The following is a 20,567-nucleotide window of genomic DNA, read 5'->3' as shown; positions in this document are numbered from 1 at the left end:
ACAGCTCATGTTCTTCACTCTGCTCAAGCAAACCTAGTTTGCTCTCCTAGTTAGTTATGGCTTTTATTAAGTGATTCTTATGTGCTAAGCTTTAGGGAAAGTATGGGATAACCAGATCAGACAGGGTTCCTTGTCCCACAAGTGATTCAGTCTAACTGGGGATAGGCCAATAAATAGAACCACTCCATGCAACTGCAGCAGTCTCCCCAGCTTTTTGTAGGTTCTAAAGGAAGCCACCTGACCCACAGTGGTGGTGACAGAGTGTCTGGTCCAGCGGCGTTGGTCCTGGTCTTTGGGCCATGTGGATTTCAAGGTGCCCGCCCCCTACTCTGGCAGGGTATAGGGATTCCATCCTTTGGTGGTGATGGAGGGGTGGTTGGTCTGATGTCTCCTGCCTTTAACCCATTCCCATTGGTCACCCACCTGTTCCTACCCCAAATATTTACTTACCCAGCCCATAGCCTGCAAGTTTGCTGTGGGTACCTGCAAGGGATGAGTAAACTGAAGGCCCTGTGGGTCTCTGCAGCCAGGCAGCAGAGCAACTGCTTCTATGCCAGCCTAATTATTCCTCTTTGAGGACATAGGGGGCTGTTCTGTCCTTGTCCTTCTGAGTACTTTGTCCTGGCCATAGCTTACCCTGGGCATCCTGACAGTATGCTTTCATTCATTCATTCAACATCAGTGAACCTTATCTAAACCCACCCCTGCCCACATCCAGAGTGCAGAAGGGAGACTAGGAAGCCTAGTCAGGTGGCTCTCTCCCTGGGAACTGTATTTCCAGGGTCCAGAATTACTAACCTTCTGAGAGGATAGCGACACTGGTCAGACACTGAGCTGGACAGCATTCTTCAATTCAAGAGCAGAGGGGCTGCAGCTCTCTCCCTTCCCTGGCTTTTTGCTGACTTACTCCTCTCTGAGGTGCAGTTCCCTCTAGCCGTAGGGTGAAACTTAATTGGCACAAGCCCAAGAAAGCTTATGTGAAATTTGTACTAGGTGTATTTATGGAAGGTTGTGTGTTTATGGGAGCACCTGTATTTACTGAAGCCTATATAATTAGTAAAGTATAAACTTTTGGAGAGGGTCTGTTTTCCCCGTGTTTCTTTCCTTGCATGTTAAAAATGAAACCTCTGTGTCTGATTGCTCTGCTAGCAAATCACAATGTGGGGCAACTGGTCTCCTGCATCTAAGACAGCTTTGAAAAAGCAACTAATACTCCTTCCTATCTCTCAGTCCCATATCCTCAAGCCTCCATCCCAGCTTCATGCTTCAGAACAGAAGGAAAAAGTTGCTATGGCCCACTCAAGTGGTATTTTGGTTGGAAGAACAGATGCATCAAGCCTATTCCTTTCTCATAAAGCAGTTTAATAGAGTTTTGTTTCTTTGTAAGAAAGATGTTCATCAAAGAAGAACTCCAGAAGTGGTGAGGAAAAAAAGCTTGTTTATTTTTCTATCCATACCAAGAGGACAGGAAGTAGTGTTTCTGGTCAGATAATTAGCAGTAAGATTGAAGGGATTGGGAGGAGGTCTAGACAAATATGGATGGCATTTCTCTAGCAGAAGCGGAACCAAGGTCCCAGTAATTCCCCTTTGGGTGGGTTTCTGGTGCACGTCCATTGACTTTTCAGGAGCTCCACAAGAAATCCCTAGTGGAAGCAGGAGATTTAGTGGGGTGGGCAAAGTGGATTTTGAACAAATTACCATAGATACATTTCAGACTGGCTTTGAAATAAGTTGGGATGAGGTGGCATATGATGCTGTTTCTTTTCAGGATTAATCAATCAATTATTGGTATTTATTGAGGTTTACTGTGGGCAGAGCACTACACTAAGTGCTTGGGGAAGTACAGTGCAGTAGAGTTGGTAGACACGGTACCTACCCACAGGAGCTTACAGTCTAGAGGGGGAGGCAGTAACATAAATTACAGAAATGAAATGATTGAATGATATACAAACTACCACGCTTCCTTGTTCTTCTCATTTGGAGCACTAATGCTGGGTCTGAGCTTTGCTTTCACTAGTACAGTGCTGAACTTTTCTCTTCAAAACTCAATAGTGATTGTCTTGGTGTTCAGGTATTCATTCAGAGCTGCCTCACCTGCAAGAAACAACATGTGATTCAAACCAATACAGATAGTGCCATCTTTGCAAAGTGGTTGGTACAAGTTCAGTGATCTGCTTCTGAGGGTACCCAATAAATACAATACTCTGACTCCATGATGGAAATCATCTGCATGAATTGTCCTCTTGGGAATAGATGTCCTGCGAGATCTCTAGGAAAATGTGGATGGCATTTGGTGAAACCAAATGTGGTTTCTCCAACTGGGTGGTGGGGACCTAGTTGAAGGTTTCAATAGCCCTGGGCTGGCTGGCACAGTTTAGAACCGGCTGCTGCAATCATGATTAGGAAGACCATGAGAGCAACATTTTTGGGGTCTTTAGGGTGATCATGTGTGATCATGTCTGGACATATCCTTGGACCTAACTGCTTTGTACCCTACCCTGTTTTGCCCCCCATCCCCGACCCCATGGCTCCTCAGCCAGGCTCTGAGTCTCCCTAAAACTGGCTCAGTGAAAATAGGACAGTTTGTAGCATAAGCCCGTCCCACCCACATTCAAGCTAAGAACAGTTTTAGTGGAGCCCAGAAGGAGTTTGGGCAGTTAATCTGGGGAGCTGTGGGCCTGGGGTTAGGGAGCTAAGATTCTGTGCAGGCACGGGCGCTTTTGGGTAAGAATGTTGGTCCTGGGGCTTCACTCCATCACCTTACTTCTTTGGCAATAGGCTGTTTCACTATCATGGCAGGGAGCTCCTGGCACCAGGTTTTTTGGGGGGTTTTTGTAAGGTTTTTTTGGCCAGGGTTCTAGTGAGGCAGGGCTGAAGCCATGGCAAATCAGGAGGTCCTTCCAAGGTCATAGTAGTCTGTGTATTTGTCACTGCAGAGGGAGAAGAGACAAGGCCTAGGGTTGTGTAGTCTCTTGAAAATGACTTGGATTAATACTGGAGTGATTCCCCTAAGATAGATCTGGTCTGAATGTACCAAGAGTTTATTGATGTTCACCATAATGGGCATGTTGCTAGGGGCCTGTAATTCAGCTGGCTTGGCTTCTAAAGCACTAAGCACTTGGACAGCTCTAACTTGGTAACCCAAGCACCAACACCAGTGGACATGTATGGAATGTCCTGCTGCCATGTTAATCTAAATATATCTAAAACTCATTATTGTCCTGTCTAATTAATCCTTCACTTATTCTCACCTTACCCATTAATGCCAAAGCCTCCACTTGATACACAGTCTCTCACTCTTGCACCCTTGCTTGGAGTGTGATCGATGTCTTTGCTTTGCTCAATATGCCCAACTCTACTTTCTGTTGCTTCTTCCTCAGTATTATTCATTCAATCGTATTTATTGAGCACTTACTGTGTGCAGAGCACTCTACTAAGCTCTTGAGAAGTACAATTGGCAACATATAGAGACGGTCCCTACCCAACAACGGGCTCACAGTCTAGAACCAACCCTAGGACCAACTCTTTCCTCTCCATCTATACAGGTGAGTAACAATATCTTCCTAGCCAAAGCCTGTCCTTCCCCCGAACTTCCCATCACTGTAGATGGCACCATCATCCTTCCTGTCTCACAAGTCCATAACCTTGGTGTTATCCCTGACTCCTCTCTCTCATTCAACCCACACATTCAATCCATCACTAAATCTCGTCAGTTTGACCCCTTGACAGCATTATGAAAATCTAACGTATCCTCTCCATCCAAATTGCTACCATGTTAACCCAAGCATTTATCCTATCCCACCTTGATTACTGTATCAACCTCCTTGCTGACCTCCCAGCCTCCTGTATCTTCCCACTCCAGTCCATATTTCACTCTGCTGCCCGATCATTTTTTCTACAAAAACGTTCAGGCCACGTTTTCCCACTCGTCAAGAAGCTCCAGTGGTTGCCCATCCACCTCCGCAGCAAACAGAAACTCCTTACCATCAGCTTTAAAGTGCTCAATCACCTACCCTCTCCTACCTCACCTCGCTACTCTCCTACTACAACCCAGCCCCCACACTTTGCTCCTCTAGTGCCAACATTCTAACTGTACCTTAATTATGTCTATCTCGCCGCTGACCTCTTGTCCACATCCTGCCTCTGGCCTGGAACACTCTCCTTCACATCTGACAGACAATTACTCTCCCCTCTTTCAAAGCCTTACTGAAGGCACCTTCTCCTTCAAGAGGCCTTCCCTGATTAAGACCTCCTTTCCTCTTCTCCCACTCCCTTCTGTGTTGCCTTGACTTGCTCCCTTTATTCATCCCCCCTCCCAACCCCACAGCACTTTTGTACATATCTGTAATTTTATTTGTTTATATTAATGTCTGTCTCCCCATCTAGACTGTAAGCTCTTTGTGGGCAGGGAATGTGTCTGTTATATTGTTATACTCTCCCAAGCGCACTCTACACACAGTAAGCACTCAATGATTGGCTGATGATAAAGCCTTCATCCTCTCCTCTCTTTATCGGTCTACACACATATTCCTCAAGCCTAATTTTTGTTTGCTTGTTTTTTAAGCACTTACTCTGTGTCAAGCACTATTCAGCACTGGAATAGAGACAAGATAATCAGGTTGGACACAGTCCCTGTCCCACATAGGGCTCACATTATAAGACAGAGGGAGGAGGATTTAACCTCCATTCTGCAGATGAGGTAATAGGCACAGAGAAATTAAGTGACTTTGCTCAAGGTCACACAGCAGGCAAGTGGCGGAACCAGAATTAGAACGCAGGTCCTCTGACTCCCAGGGCCATGCTCTTTCTACTAGGCCACACTGCTTCTCAATGTTATGATTATATCACAATCTTATCTGTCTTGTTTTGTTTGCCAACCCCCTGCCCCCTGGTCTGGAACTCCCTCCCTCTTCATATACTAAGACCACCACTCTCCCCTCCTCCAAAACCTTCTTAAAATCACCTCTTCCAAGAGGCCTTCTCTTACTAACCTATCATTTCCCCACCCTATTCAGCCTCCCCTCTGTGTCACTGAGGCACTTGGGTGTGTCACCTTTAAGCACTTTGATACTTGCCCCACCCAGGCTCACAGCACATAAGTATGGCTCTTTATACTCTGCTGTTTCCCCTATCTGTAACTGATATTAATGTCATTCATGCATTCAGGTGTATTTATTGCACACTTACTGTGTGCAGAGCACTGTACTAAGCGCTTGGGAGAGTACAGTACAACAATAAACAGACACAATCCCTGCCCACAATGAGCCTCCAGTCTGGGGCGGGGGAGGGAGACAGGCATTAGTATAAATAAATAAATTACAGCTATGTATATAAGTGCTGTGGGGCTGGGAGGGGGGAAGAACAAAGGGAGCAAGTCAGGATGATGCAAAAGGGAGTAGAAGAGGAAAGGGGGAGGTGCTTAGTCAGGGAAGGCCTCCTGGAGGAGATGAGCCTTCAATCAGGCCTTGAAGGGAGGGAGAGTAATTGTCAGATTTGAGGAGGGAGGGCTTTCTAGGCCAGAGGCAGGATGTGGGCAAGGGCTCAATGCTGAGATAGGCGAGATTGAGGCACAGAGAGAAGGTATCTGCCTCCTTCTCTAGACTATAAACTCCTCATGGGCAGGGATCATATCTACCAATTCTTTTGTACTCACCCAAGTGCTTAGTACAGTACTCTGCACATAGTAACCACTCAATAAATTCCATTGATTGACTGATTGATGGCCCTTCCAATTGCTGCATGAACCAGCAGTGTCAGGCCTGGGAGTCAGAGGACCTGGGTTCTAATCCCAGCTCCACCACTTGCCTGCTGCGTGACCTTAGACAAGTCACTTCATTTCTCTGTACCTCAGTTTCCTCATCTGCAAAATGGGGGTTCAACACTTGTTCTCCCTCCTACTTAGACTGTGAGCCCTGTGTGGGACAGGGACTGTGTTTGACCTGAATAACTTGCATCTACTCCAGGACTTAGAACAGTGCTTGACACATAGTAAATTGACACTTAACAAATACTTTAAAAAAATTCCCAGTCCTCCACTTATCTGCCCTCATCGCTTGTTAAGTCCCAGTTCCTTCTTGCTCAGCTCACCTAATCATTACCCTTAGCATCAAGTACTTCTGTTACTGTGCTTTTGCTGATGCCCATCTGTGCCCCTTCCATCTTTCAAAGTCTACCTAAGTCCACACCTGCTTCCTGAATTTAAGACCCAAGCAGTCTGCAGCCTCCCAAGCCACCTAGGTTACGAGGTCTGTGGAGGGGGTGTTTCATGGTCAGAACAACCTCCTATCCCTCACCCAACCCCATGAGAGTGAAGTTCCAGGAGAGGAGGGCAAACAGAGGTTTCCTCCACAGCTGTTGGAGTGTTGGGAAGGTTTTAGCAGTTTGGTCCAGGATGGCTGGGAATGGAGTAGTGAGGAGCTGAGACAGTCGAAGACTTCAGCCCAAGCAGAAATTGGCTGTTATTGTTATGGTCGTTGGTGATCCCGTTATCTTAGCCCACTTCCTTTTCACTCTTTCCTTCCCTGTGTGTCTTTGTGTTTGTCCTCCTGTTCCCCCAGAGGCCCTTTACTGCTCAGGGGATTGAGGAATGTCCCCAGCCACCCTATGGACAAGCAGTGCCCATTAGAGATGCTCTAATGGGTTCAAGCTGCCAGGCACCAAATAGGCCCATAACTTCCCTAGGATTGAGTGGCTGTGCTAAATGGTTGGTTGTTTTATTGCTCAGGGATGCCTAGGGTTGCTAGAAAAGGGGAAACATCACATTACCCAGGTCTTTCCCGAATCCAGACTGCTTGTACCCTCCAAATGGGGCGGCCACATCCGTTTTGTTGTAAGTGTTGACAAACACCGTCCCTGCTTGGAGCTTCTCACTGATGTACAGGGCTTTGTTAATATCCCGGGTGAAGACTCCGGAGGCCAGCCCAAACTCTGTGGCATTGGCACGCTGCAGGACGTTGTCTATATCCCTGGGAAGACAAAGAAATTCCCCCCACGTTGTTAGCTGAACATAAATTGTGGGAATTGAAATGTCTTTCGAGATTACAGTTTCTAAAAAAGATTAGCCAAATTTACCTTCCCGGAGGGCTTTTCATGTGGAATCCTATGGGGAGCAGGTAAAGAAGGAGATGAACCCCTTTTGGTTGGTGAGGAGATAGGAAGAGGAGCCAGGGAATGGAAACCTAGCAGAAGTTGGCTGTAACAGAGACCCCAAAACTTAAAAAATTCTTGAAGACTTTCCTAGCCTCTGCCTCCATGATCTCCTGCTGGCTGGGCCGGGCAGGGCCGGGCACTGAAGGGCTTAGTGGTAGCCCCTAACATAGGTATGTTATAATAGAGGTGTCAATCCTGAACCTTGAACTTCCAACTTGTAATAGGCTTTTACTTAAGGTTTGATAAATCCCAGCTAGTCATCAATTTAGCCCCAACTGTTTTGGACCCAACTAGTGTGCAGCATCTTCTGTCGGAACTTTTCAGAGGGCATGGGGCAAACCCTCCGGGAAGAAGCAGTGTGGCCTACTGAAAAGTAGCCTGCTTAGTAAATAGAGCATGGACCTGGGAGTCAGAAGGACCTGAGTTTAAATTCTGACTCTGCCACTTGTCTGCTGTGTGACTTGGGCAAGTCACTTAACTTCTCTGTACCTCTGATCCCTCATCTGTAAAATGGGGATTAAGACTGTGGGCACTATGTGGGACAGGGACTGTGTCCAACCTGACTTGCTTGAATCCACTCCAGTGCTTAGTTCAGTGCCTGGCACTCAGTAAGCGCTTAACAAATACCACAATTATTATTATTATTGTCTCAGACTGGTCTCTCTGCAGTCTCACCCCAGGAGATTCAGACTGAACCAGAGTAGCCCCAAACTAAAAGGAGGGAATCACTGCTTTCTCTCCCTCTCTATACTATAAGCTCATTGTGGGCAGGGAATGTGTCTACCAACATTATTGTATTGCATTCTCCCAAGCACTTAGTACAGTGCTCTGCACATAGTAAGCGCTCCATAAATACCATTGATGATGATGATACAATCTGGGGCTCTAGAGGTTTCAGCCTAGACCTCAAGTCAATGTGGAGGAAGGGAGAGGGACTGCCCAGAGATGCATGTCTTGGGTTGCTGCTACTTCAGATGGTAATACTGCACCTTCTGACCCTTCCAACATGTCTGCCGTTTGGGACGTTACGAAGATGAAGCCCACAAGAGACCCTCCCAAGATGGCCACTGTACCTGTGCAATGTCAGAGGGAGCAGGGTGAAACTGGAATTAGCCTATAGTCCCCACTACTTGACCTCTCATCTTTAGTCCCTCTGATGCTGCATGTGTGTGTGGGCATTTTAAATTGCCCCACTCTGTGAAGGAGAGGATGACATGGAGGAGTTGAGGTGGGGAATCTCAGAATTCAGCGTCAGTCCCTAGGTGCTGCTGTAAGGTGGTCCTGGCTCTGCTGCCACTTGCTCCCACATATCCTCCCAGGCGAGCACAGCCTACTGTCTGCCCAAGTCCGGGGCTGGCTTAAAGGGGATGCTGCCCCTTTAAGCAGCTCAGCCCTGGCTCAAGGTAGACTGGGGACGGGCAGCCTAAGAGAGGAGCCTACAGGTCCTAGAGACAGCAGGTGAGGTTTGACTGTGGGATCCCCTCTGTCTCCTCTGCCAACTCTGGTAAAATCTGCCAAGGGTAGAGAGGAAGTTTAGATGGGTGGGGAGCGGGGGCAGGTGTGGCTGTCTTGGCTCTTTGCCAGTGGGGATCGCTGCCTGGTCTTCCTCTGTTGCTCGTGTTTGAGCTTGCTCCTAGTCCTGTCCCTTCCCCATGGCCAGGGCCAGAGTGGGAACCTCTGTGTCAGCAAGCATATGTGAGGTAGATAGTGGGACACACACACACACACACCTGAAACCCACTGGCAAAAGTCCAGTCCACTGGGGACTGCTGGGGCTCAGGCCTTCCCCTTTTCCTCCTCAGCAAGGCTCCTGTTTCCCTCATGGACCACCCAGCCATGGCAACAGTGATCAAAGCTCTCCTCTCCACCTAGGGGAGGGGAATAGTCTCTGGTGAGCAGGGCAGGTGAGGGGATGGATTAGACTTGACTGCCAAGAAAGAGGTCTTCCAACACCCCTCTCCTTATACCTGGTGGAGGTAGGAGTATAGCAAGTCAAAGGGAGTAAGCATGGGGAGTTAACGGTAGGGGGAAGGGGTTGCAAGATGGATCAACTCTGGGCCCATGGGGAGGTTAATCCCGCTCCGGATGCAACTGCAGCAGGAAGTCCTGGAGAAGAAACTGCTGCTCCCCAGTGTATTCCCTTCCTTAGGACAAACTTTGGGCCTTGGATTATGAGAGCTCCTGATCTAGCCCCAGTTAAATAATGAGAGTGTCAGGAAAACCAGAAAATTGCATAAGCAACTCATACCCATCTGGAAAACTGGAAATGATCATAATAGGCCCAAAGGACTCTTCCTTGGCAACGAACATGTGATCCTCCACTTTGGTGAAAATAGTTGGCTCGAAGAAAAAGCCTACAGAGAAAGTATTGGATTTTGTTATGCTGCCATCCCAGTAGACCAAGATGTAAACCCAAGTTCAGGTAGAAGCAGTAGTTCTGTTTACCACCCTCTACACCAGGTATATTTACTACCCCTCACTGTACCTCTCCGGTAAAGGACTAGCATGTAGCATCACTCAGCAGGATTTATTGTCTCTACCTACTGTACCACACCCTTTCAGGGCCATCACTAGGACATTTAGCAAGAGCCCTGACTCGGTCAGGGTTCTCCACTGTACAATTGGGAGAGGAGGTGATTCCACATCACTTTCCCTCTCCCTTTATCCCTCCTCTGACTCCTCCTCCTTAAGCTTCGAAGACTTTTAAGATCATATCCATATTAAATAAATTACCTAAATTACTTTTAGCTAAATTACTATCATTTTCCATCATATAAACAAAGGGAGGTTTTTCATTTGAAAAGCAAGATACAATTGCTGGAGGTTTCAAATGGATTTCCAATCAGCCCTGGAAAAGTATGGCTCTTGGGGGCATCCAAATGGATCACTTTTCAGATCCACACATGTATCAGTGGGTAGGCTGCCTTGCAAATCTAGTCTGGCATCTTTCTTGGGTGGTTATAATAGTGCAGTTCAATACAGATCTGTTTGCAAGGCAGAATGCTGTGGTAATGCAAACACTGCCACACAAATGGAACTGGGAGGGTTAGGGTACAACAGAAAGGCCTGAACAAGGATACTGACAACTGTGCACAGGACAGATTGAGAAGAAAAGGCAGATCTGAGGCTAAATATTCCTGCATAATCCTTTTATCTGACACTCCTCCCTTTCTCTTCCTCCCTTCCCTCCCTCCACCCAAGCTGAGGTGAAGCAGCTGCTACATCTTTCCCTCAGAGTGGAGCAGGCTGGACCATAGCCCTCACCTACAGTGGAGAGGGAGTAGCAGAGCATAAGATAAGGGCACTTTTTGGTAATTCCCCCTAGCTCCCCATTCTCAGTTTACCCCCTTTGTACTGTGCTTGCTGGGCACTGCAAACCTCCCCCCCCCCATAGGGGCCAACTTTTCATTTCAAGCACCAGGGTAAAATGGAGCAGGGATTTTATGTGGGGGAGGGGAGAAGAGGACTGGGAGGAGGCAGATTTCAGGGAACTAGTAGACCAGTAAGTCTCCTTTTTGGGGTCTTTCCAACCCTGATGGGAAACTTTCAGGTCTCGCCAGAGACCTAGGACCAGCAAGTCTGGAAGTACAGTTCAGAAAGCTGTGGGGCCATCACCCTCAATCACTCCTGTCCTGTGGAATGGGCACCTATGTCATGGAGACTGTGTAGCAAGTATCCATGTGTAGCAAGGGAAAGAACTTGACCCCACCCCCACCCCTTCGGACAGTTGCCCCATTGATCCTGGGGAAATACCTGTTTTAATGAACTGTTGTAACTCACCACCTGCAGTTTTGTAGTGTTAAGCGGCAAAGTACAAACTCTCTTATTCTGAATGCCTAAGACTGAGGGAGGGCCAGATCCCTGGGTACTTAGGATAATGGCATTTTTTGCCTAATATAGCAGGACTGCAGGGTCACTCCCGACCAGCTTCCTGAGGCCTGTAGGCGAAGTGCCCATTACGGGCCTGCCCTGTCGCTGTATACCTGGTCGAGGAACCTGCTTCCCTCCGTAGACCAGGGTGGCCCCCTCCTTTACCCCCATCTGGCAGTATGCTATCAGCTTATTTAAGTGGGCTTGATGATTCTGAGGTCCATGGTCAGTGGTCCGATCCAAGGGATCCCCAATCTTGATCTTCTTCACCTCTTCTACCTGTCAAAGGCCATTGACATGCATAAAACACTTGGCAGTGTCTTCAGTACCCAAACTGCTCTGGGAAAAGCAGACCTAGGTCTGGCTGTGGGCTAGGCAATGGACAAACAGTCCAGTCTCAGCCTGGGTTTGGGCAGGGACCTGCTCAGGCTGGCCTGACTCCTTCCTGTATGAGACTGCTTTGGACCTTCCACGGGCACTTCAGAAATGTAGAAATTGCACCTGAACAGTGATTACATCACTCAATAATCCATCCACTGAGCAGCTTGCAATTGCCAATTGTACCAACACACCTCTGAAGGACTAATGAGCACATGTGCAGTTACCTACTGTGAAATATACACAAGTCCCGACTCCCTTACCCACACCTACACCTTCAGGAAATTAAGTTGGGATTGGCTAGGCTTGGCCAATAAAAACATGGGGGTTAGGCCAGCTCTAGGAATTTCACTTGTTGATTTGGGCTTGGGTCAGACTGGGGTTGGGCCGAGCCAAGTGTACCATTTTGGTCTAACCAGGGCCTGGCTAAACCTGCTGAGCCTTGTGTTGGCAGGTTCTATAGGTGGGATGTTAAAGCTAGGCCACTACTTTTGGCGAACAGGTTTGGCACTCACCACTTTGTGCACAAACTCATCATGGATGGATTCTTCCAGGAAAAGCCGGCCAGCTGCGATGCAGTTTTCACCTTTGTTAAAGAAAACTGAACTCATCCCCTTCAGAAAAAGCAAAAATATTAAGGCAGCTTGACGAATGTTAGGGAATTCCACTGGGGCTTTGTTTTACATACTGATGGGTTTTTGGTGCTTGACCACAAGCTCAATCTTTGCAGAAACACGCAACACCCCCCCTACACCCTAGATGGGAAAGCAACTTTAACTTCAGCCTCCTTCCTCGAGAAGCCTGTGCAGCCCTAGGAAACTGCTTGTCCAGGACTCGAATAACTCTCCTGCAGGGCTGCCACAAAACTAACTAATACTGGAGCCTGTGGAAGAACAGGTGACAGTGATAGCAAAACCAAACAAGAAAGTTGATAAAGGAGATACTAATCACCTTCCTCTCCCAGCTTTTAGGACTGTGGCAAATTCCATTTTCCCTCTTAGGCCCAGAATTGGTATGCACTGGACAGGTACCTGATGAGAGGCTACCTCAGGTTGGCGGTGAGGATGAAGACTTTGTTCACTGGATTCAAGGAGAAAGAAAGCAGGGAGGATGGACTCTTCCCTATTGTGCCGGCTGGGGCAGAGCAAAATGGGGGCCAGGGGAGCCTTGTAGGTGGGACTCAACTTGACCTATTCTAAATCTCAAGGCATAGGCCACAGAGGTACCCCAGAGGGAACCAGCATACTCCCACAATCAATCAATCAATCAATCGTATTTATTGAGCACTTACTGTGTGCAGAGCACTGTAGTAAGCGCTTGGGAAGTACAAGTTGGCAACATATAGAGACAGTCCCTACCCAACAGTGGGCTCACAGTCTAAAAGGGGGAGACAGAGAACAAAACCAAACATACTAACAAAATAAAATAGAATAGATATGTACAGGTAAAATAGAGTAATAAATATGTACAAACATATATACATATATACAGGTGCTGTGGGGAAGGGAAGGAGGTAAGATGGGATGGAGAGGGGGACGAGGGGGAGAGGAAGGAAGGGGCTCAGTCTGGGAAGGCCTCCTGGAGGAGGTGAGCTCTCAGTAGGGCCTTGAAGGGAGGAAGAGAGCTAGCTTGGCAGATGGGCAGAGGGAGGGCATTCCAGGCCCAGGAGATGATGTGGGCTGGGGGTCGATGGCGGGACAGGCGAGAACGAGGCACGGTGAGGAGATTAGCTGCAGAGGAGCGGAGGGTGCGGGCTCAGCTGTAGAAGGAGAGAAGGGAGGTGAGGTAGGAGGGGGTGAGGTGATGGAGAGCCTTGAAGTCCAGGGTGAGGAGTTTCTGCCTGATGCGGAGTGATTGGTATCCACTGGAGATTTTTGAGGAGGAGAGTAACAGAGGCCTGACTACCATTTGCACAGCCTTGTTCAGGTCGCAGTCTCGAAAGATGATGAGTGGAGATTTTCCTCCCAGCTCCAGGGAAACTTTTTTCAAGTTTTTCAGGGCACAGCTGAAAAGGGTCGAGATAATGATGAAATTAGCAAGACCACATTTTGTTGCAGGTTGGGAATTGCAATCTCATGAGCCAATTTGAAATGAACCACCTTTGGCAGGTGGTGAAGGTGAAAAAGGGGCAGAGTTAAGAAATTAAGTTGAAGGGTAGGGGCAAACTGTGTTTGAAATATAAATTGGATCTGAAGAAAGATACCAAAAGTTATTTTTCATCTTTGCCACTTTGAACACATGGGTATGTGGCCATACATCTAGTTTGATTCTGGATAGTCCAGTTTTCAGCTGGCCTGTCCTCAGTCCAGCATGGATATGGCATGGGACACCTTTATGTCTCGTATTTTTAGTTTTAGCTTCCTGTCTCCCACCAGCTCAGCTCCTGCCACCGAGTTCTGCAGTTCAGAATCAGCCACTGGGTTTACAGGGAGAGAAATATATGTGTGTGCGTGTGTGTGTGTTGGGTAGGGGCGGTCAGAATTCCCCACAGAGTTGAGGGCCCAGAATAATGAACATACTGTTATGTGTATCTTACTGTCTGGTATGCATAGGGCCATCAGTAGACAGCCTATATGTAAACTCTTCCCTTCCCACCCTGAAATGAGTTGCCATCATCCTCTTCCTCCTCGTCATCATCATCAGTATTGACTGAGTGCCTCACTGTATACAGAATACTGTACTAGCTGCTTGGGAACATACATTGAAAGTAGAAGATATGGACCCTGTCCTCAAGGAGCTTACAATCTAATGGACGGCTCTCATTGCCCTTATTAGTTATATATAGAGAGTGCCAGCAGAATGGCACTGTTCCTGTTGGCAGCTTCCCTGCTGACTGAAATTTCAGGGTTGGGGAGGGGGGAGCAATCTGCTCATGCCAGGAGCCATGGGATGACTGATCACAATTGATGTGGCCCAAGTAAGACCACAAGCCCTGAGACCACTCAGAAGAGATAGCTTGGGTCCAGGGAAACTACTCCTACCCATACCCTCCTGGGGGAGCCTGTATTGGTCTGGGCTTCTCCCTTCAGGTCTAGAGAAGTCCTAGGAAGACTATTCTGTTCTGGTTCAGTCCCTCCAAGCCTAGAGTACCCTCCTGGGAAGGAGCCTATTCTGGCCTGAGACTCTCCTTCCAGGTCTAGAGAACTTCTAAGGGGCTGGGGCAATTGGACAAAATGATTTCTCCCAATCTTAAAATCTACTTACCTCTTCATGATGTGCTTTCCAACCTCAGTGGATCCTGTGAACCCAATTTTTCTCACATCTGGATGATCAGAGATCCTCTGCCCCACTGGGGAACCTGAGACAAGGAGACAGGAGCACCAAGGAGCAAACTCAGGACAAACATTTCTAAAATAGCAACATGGCAGTATACTAAAGTAGCTTTCTGATTTGTATCTAATTCCCAAATGTGTGTTCTTTCCCAGCACTTAGGGCTCTGCGCACAATAAGTGCTTAATAATTATAATAGTGCAGTAATAGCTAGAGGTCTCCCTGGGCCTAACCCAACATCCTGTTGCCAGCCCTCGAGCATTCTGGGGACACTACAGGTTTTAAGGGTTCACTGGCTGGGAAATTCTCTAGTCTAACTGGCATCTGTTTAAATACATTTGTCATTGAAAGGGAATTGGTAATATAGAGTCTGATTGTTCCGGCAAATAACAGGTACTGGAGCTGGAAGTGGGCTGCCATGAATCCCTGGAGAAACCTCCTGGATGGACCCCCGCTGTGAGCTTATCATACAGGAGTTAAGAATAGTGCATTGCTCTAGACTCAGCTCTGAAAGGAAAGGTCTAGTTGTATAAACCAGATGAGAGCATAGCAGGATATGCTGCTGATGGGGCTCTCAGAGCTATTTTGTTTCAGGGCCACAGATCACACCTGGTTTCCCAGAGAAACCCCCAGTGATTGGTACAGTGGATGTGAACGCTTCACTCAACAACAGCATACAAGCCAGATGAGGACACAACAGAGTCTCCTGCTGAGATGATGGACAGAGATATCCTGTTTCAAGATCACAATCTGCATCCATCCCATGTTCCAACCATCCACCTCATAAAAAATGATGTTGGCTGCAGCCCAGGGCACCAGGTTTAGGGGGAAATCCCATAAAGCCTAGTACCTACTCTGCATTGTGTGTGTAGAAGAGGAGGAAGAGATAGAGGAAGAAGTGGAGGGAAAGAAGAATCCCCTTTTTCGCAGCAGTACTCAGAACCTAAAAGAAGCTCCTGTCCCCCCCCGCCCCCACCCCATGTCTACTAAAGGAATCCACTCCACAGAAGAGACCCATCAGGCAAAAGCATTTTTCTTGATCCTTTTTTCATCCCTCACCATCCCACCAGACTCTGCATGCACCATGGCTTTGGCTTTCAAATTGAAAAGAACAATGCAGAGTTGGGCATTTAGAGAGTTGATGCCCTCTGCTTTTCAATGAATCAATATATGTTATTGAGTACTTACTCTATGCTTAGCACAGTACTTAGCCACTTGGGAGAGTGCAATAGAGTTACTAGACACACTCCCTGCCCTCAGGAGTTTACAATCTAGTGGAAGAGACAGATGCTAAAATAAATGATAGGTAGGAGAAGAAACAGAGTTTACAGATCATGTACATAAGGGCTACAAGGGAGGGAGGAAAGGATAGAGTACTCAAGTACTTAAGTGACAAGTGGCTGGAGTGGAAGTGAGGTGGGGAAGGAATCGGATGGGGAGATGAGATTAATCAGGGAAGGCCTCCTGGAGATTTGATTTCAAAGGGTTCTGAAAATGGAGAGAGCAGTGGTCTGTTGGATGTGAAGTGGGAGGGAGTTCCAAGCAGAAGGGAAGGGTGTGAGCAAGTGGTCAACAGCAAGAGAGACATTGTGAGTAGGTTGCTGTTAGAGGAGTGAAGTGTGCAGGCTGGGGGCAATCAATCAATCAATCACTTGTATTCACTGACCACTTACTGTGTACAGAGCACTGCATTACGTGCTTGGGAGAGTACAATATAACAGAGTTGGTAAACATGTTCCCTACAGACAAGGAGTTTACATTCTAGGTGAGGAGACAGACATTAATATAAAAAATTACAGACATGTACATTAGTGCTGTGGGTTGTAGTGGGAAAGGAGGGAGGATAAGTAGTAGGGAAAGAGCTGATTGAGCTACTTTGTCTGTTGGAAGGGCAACAACTCCTTGGTAAAATTCGGTGTTGGTTGGATTTAGACAATTTTAGTTTGTTTAGCAATGACAAAGGCTTAATTCTATATCTATCTGCCTCCTCCATCCACATTTCCACTGCTTAAGGTAGTCTAGAAAAATCCAAATCATGTCAGAGCCCGAGTACAATCTCAAACTTGCCAGATATTCTTGAAATGGGCACAATTCCAAAAGCCCCCATTCGTATTTACCTGCCCCAGGAAGGACGTTGATCACTCCTTTTGGAAAGCCGGCTTTCACGGTTAACTCGGCAAACTTCAAGGCGGTGAGAGGAGTCACCTAGTGGCAAAAGCAAAAATTGCAAAGAGGAGACAAAGTGTAAGTTCTGCCTAGTCCAAGCCATTAGGAAGGTGAAGTAAAGCACACACGCCCCCCTCCTCCACCCCCGAGGGGATGCTGGAGCCCAGGATGTAACTGTCACTTAATGGTCAATGTCACTTAAACTAATCCTGGCCAGATGTGAGGCCACCGAGGTCCCAGCATTCATTTCAGTTATAATCCCTGGTTGTATCCTGAAAAGGGACAGTCCCTGGTAGCCACAGGTGCCTCTCTATCATTTAGGATACTGTCAGTGGTCTCCACACCTGCTTTGGGGGCAATAGGGACTATGAGACCCGTGTATTCCTAAAATACAGTACAATAGCCTGAGTGAAGGCCTGTTGCCTGGCATTTCTATTAGTGATTGCTTCCCAAGGTTTGCGTATCTCTGAGAACTGGCGGTCCAAGATAGGGCCTTCCTGGCATCAGATCTGCCATTTAGGAAGTGAACCACTATTTGGCAAAAGGGAGTTTTAAGTGCTACAAAACAACCAGCCCGATCTGTAGTCAGTCTGTGCCCCACACAATAGCCTCTAATGTTCATTTCATAATGCACTGAAGTATTTGTTACTAGCATAAGAAATCCAAAAGATGTTTAACCAGTGTATGTGGAGCCAGTCATGGAGAAAATGATTTATTTTTTTTTCTGCCCTGGATCTTCACATTTGTTTCAACACTGCTAAGGGACTCTGAATATTTCTGCTTCGGGAAGAGGGAGTGGTGACTGGTCATTGAATGTGCTCAAACAAAACAAAAGCCAAACCCACTGTTCTGAGACACTCACCTGAGCTGGCTTTAGGACTACTGTGTTTCCAGCAGCCAGGCAGGCTGCTGTTTTCCAGGATAGCATCATCAGGGGATAATTCCAGGGGATAATAATGCCACAGACCCTAGAGAAAAATAAAATCAGTGCTTCAGTGAGTTTCTGTCCTAATGAGGAAATTACTTCTACTACATGTGAGATAGGTCAGAAATTCAAAAACTGCACAAACTCTACCAGACAGAGGTTTAGTCCTTCAACAGATCTTAGTGGACAGGGGTGGTGGCAATAGTAAAGGAAGTAAGTAAATTGTATGGATCAGACCAGGGGTGGCCAAAACTCAGGAACTGGAGAGCCATAAACCATAAATATGACTATGAGGCATAGATGCAAAACAAATTCCTTTAATTGGAATAGGGAAGAGGCATTCTGGTAAGGGGCTGGGAGAGGGCGGAGTGCTGCACCCCTTCCTGACCATGGCCCTAGTGGGTGGGGGCACAAGACTTGCTGCTGAAAGAGTTAAAAGTGTGCAGTAGCACACTGCTGCCCAGCACTGTAGCTAAATAATAATACCAAAGCAGATGTTTGTTGTCCGAGTTTTTCAATATGAGCTGCAAGGAAAGTGAAGGAGAGTCTCAAGGGGCACATGAGCCACTTTGGCCCTCCCTGTATTAGATTGGAAGCTACTTGAAGGCTTAGGCTGGATATGAACAATTTGCATTAAGTGCCCGGCACAGTTTCAAGCTCAGCTAGGCATGAATGATTCTGGTTTTCCCTGCCTATCATTCTTCCCTCTCTATCATTCTTCCCTCTGTGCCCCCCGCCCCTCCTCCCTGCAATGCAAACTTCTTAGTGGATCAGGGGACTATCCTTCCTCCCCAGCACCCCCAGTTCTGGAGCTGAGCTGCTTGGAATCGAGAGCTAGTAAAACCTCTGACCTATAGGACCTTAGGGGCGAGCCCCAGGGGTTCGCTTTACTCTGGATCATGCAATTCCTAACTTCTTCCTCAAATGTGTGTGCAATATGCATGCCTCAACATCATTATCAACAGCCGTTTTTGAGTGGCTTAATACATGCTCTCTGTCCTCAAAAATATGCTCTTTACCTTCAAAGAGCATTCAATCTAATGGGGGAAGCAAGTAGAAACAAACAAACAAATTCAAAAGGTAAAAGAATGAGTGAATGATAAACACAAGTACCAAATAAATGAATCACAAGTAAATAAATATATTCAAGTTTTGTAAGGTGGCTGATGAAATGGCCTGTCTAGGAAGCTAGGATATTAATAAGGGAATCCTCCTGGAAGAAGTAACCTTTTAAGGGTGCTTTGAAGGTAGGAGGAGTAAGACGAAGCTCAAGGAGGAGTGAGTTTCATGCAGGGGGCAAGGTGGGAGAAGAAATGGGAAATGAAAGAGTTATGAAGAAAGTAGCGTTAGAAGGTTTGATTGAGGAGTCTGAAGAGGGTAACCTGGGGTTTACTGGGGAATGAGAATAAGTCTTTAAGAAGGAGACAGCTGGTGAAGAATCCTGACTCCAATGGTTAAGAGTTTTGATTTTATGCCAGAAGAAATGGCGAACCATTGGAGGTTTTTGAATAGGGGAATGATGGGCTCTGATTGTTTTCTTAAGATTGGCGAAGGAAGAGGCTTGAGGTCTTTACTGAGGTGAAGCAGCTCTGTGATTGCTTCCCAGGCCAGAGTTTCATGACATTTCTGCTGAGAACCACAAATACACCTCCATGTTGCCCAGGGACACAAAGCCAATTTTTGAGGCACACTGATGCCATAACAAAACTTTATTTTGTCTCTAAGTTTGCAGTCTTGTAGTACACCAGCCATGTGAACTTCACCAACTATCATGGGCAATACTCACTTGACTCTTCACAGGATGGTGACGTTTTTACTAATTGCCCTCTGACTCTTCATTTTCCTGTCTTCAATCCATTATTCGCACCTTTCCCCTTGCTTGGGATGCCCTCTCCATTCAGTGGCACCTAACCGTTTCCCTCCCCTCCATCAAAGCCCCTTTACACAAGTCACCTCCTCCAGGAGGTGTTCTCTAATCAAATCCTTCACCTTATCAATCATGCTGTCCACACAGCTACCTCTGTATTCCTATGCACTGTTAATTTGTTACTGTTTTATTTACCTACCATCTGTGGTTACTATTCATGTCTACTTTCATGCTGTCCAATTTTTTTAATGGTATTTGTTAAACACTTACTATGTGCTAGGCCCTGTTCTAAGCACTGGGGTAATAATAATTATGGTATTTGTTAAGCGCTTACTATGTGCCAGGCACTGTACTAAGCACTGGTGTAGACACAAGATAATCAGGTTGGACACAGTCCATGCTCCACATGGGGTTCACAGTCTAACTCCCAAGTTTCAGATGAGGTAACTGAGGAGAAGTTAAGTGATTTAATAATAATAATAATGGCATTTATTAAGCACTTACTATGTGCAAAGCACTGTTCTAAATGCTAGGGAGGTTACAAGGTGATCAGATTGTCCCACGGGGGCTCTCAGTCTTAATTCCCATTTTACAGATGAGGTAACTGAGGCACAGAGAAGTTAAGTGACTTGCCCAAAGTCACACAGCTGACAATTGGCGGAGCCGGGATTTGAACCCCTGACCTCTGACTCCAAAGCCCGTGCTCTTTCCACTGAGCCATGCTGCTTCTCTACTTGCCACAGAGAAGTTAAGTGACTTGCCCAAGGTCACACAGCAAACAAGTGGTGGAGCGGGGATTGGAACCCAGGTCCTTCATTTGTCAGTTTAGTGTCTGTTTTTCTTCCCTGTTAGATAGTAAACCACTCAAGGTCAGGGATTGTGCCTTTACTGCTTTCGTATGCTTCCTTAGCATTTAGTACAGTGCTTTACACCCAGAACACT

The 20,567-nt window shown here is 46.9% G+C and overlaps 1 protein-coding gene across 1 annotated transcript in view; it reads right to left on the bottom strand.

Moving 5' to 3' along the window:
* Positions 1 to 1,418: 1,418 nt before the first annotated feature.
* ALDH1L1 (aldehyde dehydrogenase 1 family member L1) overlaps positions 1,419 to 20,567 on the bottom strand; it is a 61,189-nt gene continuing 42,040 nt past the window's right edge. The window contains exons 15-23 of the mRNA XM_038739928.1: positions 17,696 to 17,801; positions 16,785 to 16,872; positions 14,602 to 14,695; positions 13,303 to 13,402; positions 11,913 to 12,011; positions 11,133 to 11,298; positions 9,398 to 9,503; positions 6,766 to 6,965; positions 1,419 to 2,094 (exon numbers count right to left, since the gene is read on the bottom strand). Coding sequence (XP_038595856.1) covers positions 2,039 to 2,094; positions 6,766 to 6,965; positions 9,398 to 9,503; positions 11,133 to 11,298; positions 11,913 to 12,011; positions 13,303 to 13,402; positions 14,602 to 14,695; positions 16,785 to 16,872; positions 17,696 to 17,801 — 1,015 coding nt within the window. The 3' untranslated portion in view covers positions 1,419 to 2,038. The remainder of the gene's footprint in view (positions 2,095 to 6,765; positions 6,966 to 9,397; positions 9,504 to 11,132; positions 11,299 to 11,912; positions 12,012 to 13,302; positions 13,403 to 14,601; positions 14,696 to 16,784; positions 16,873 to 17,695; positions 17,802 to 20,567) is intronic.

This window comes from Tachyglossus aculeatus, chromosome X1 (genome assembly GCF_015852505.1).
Source record: "Tachyglossus aculeatus isolate mTacAcu1 chromosome X1, mTacAcu1.pri, whole genome shotgun sequence".
Taxonomy (NCBI): domain Eukaryota; kingdom Metazoa; phylum Chordata; class Mammalia; order Monotremata; family Tachyglossidae; genus Tachyglossus; species Tachyglossus aculeatus.
The sequence above is the reverse complement of the archived record's forward strand: the minus strand, read 5'-3'. Positions and strand labels throughout refer to the sequence as shown.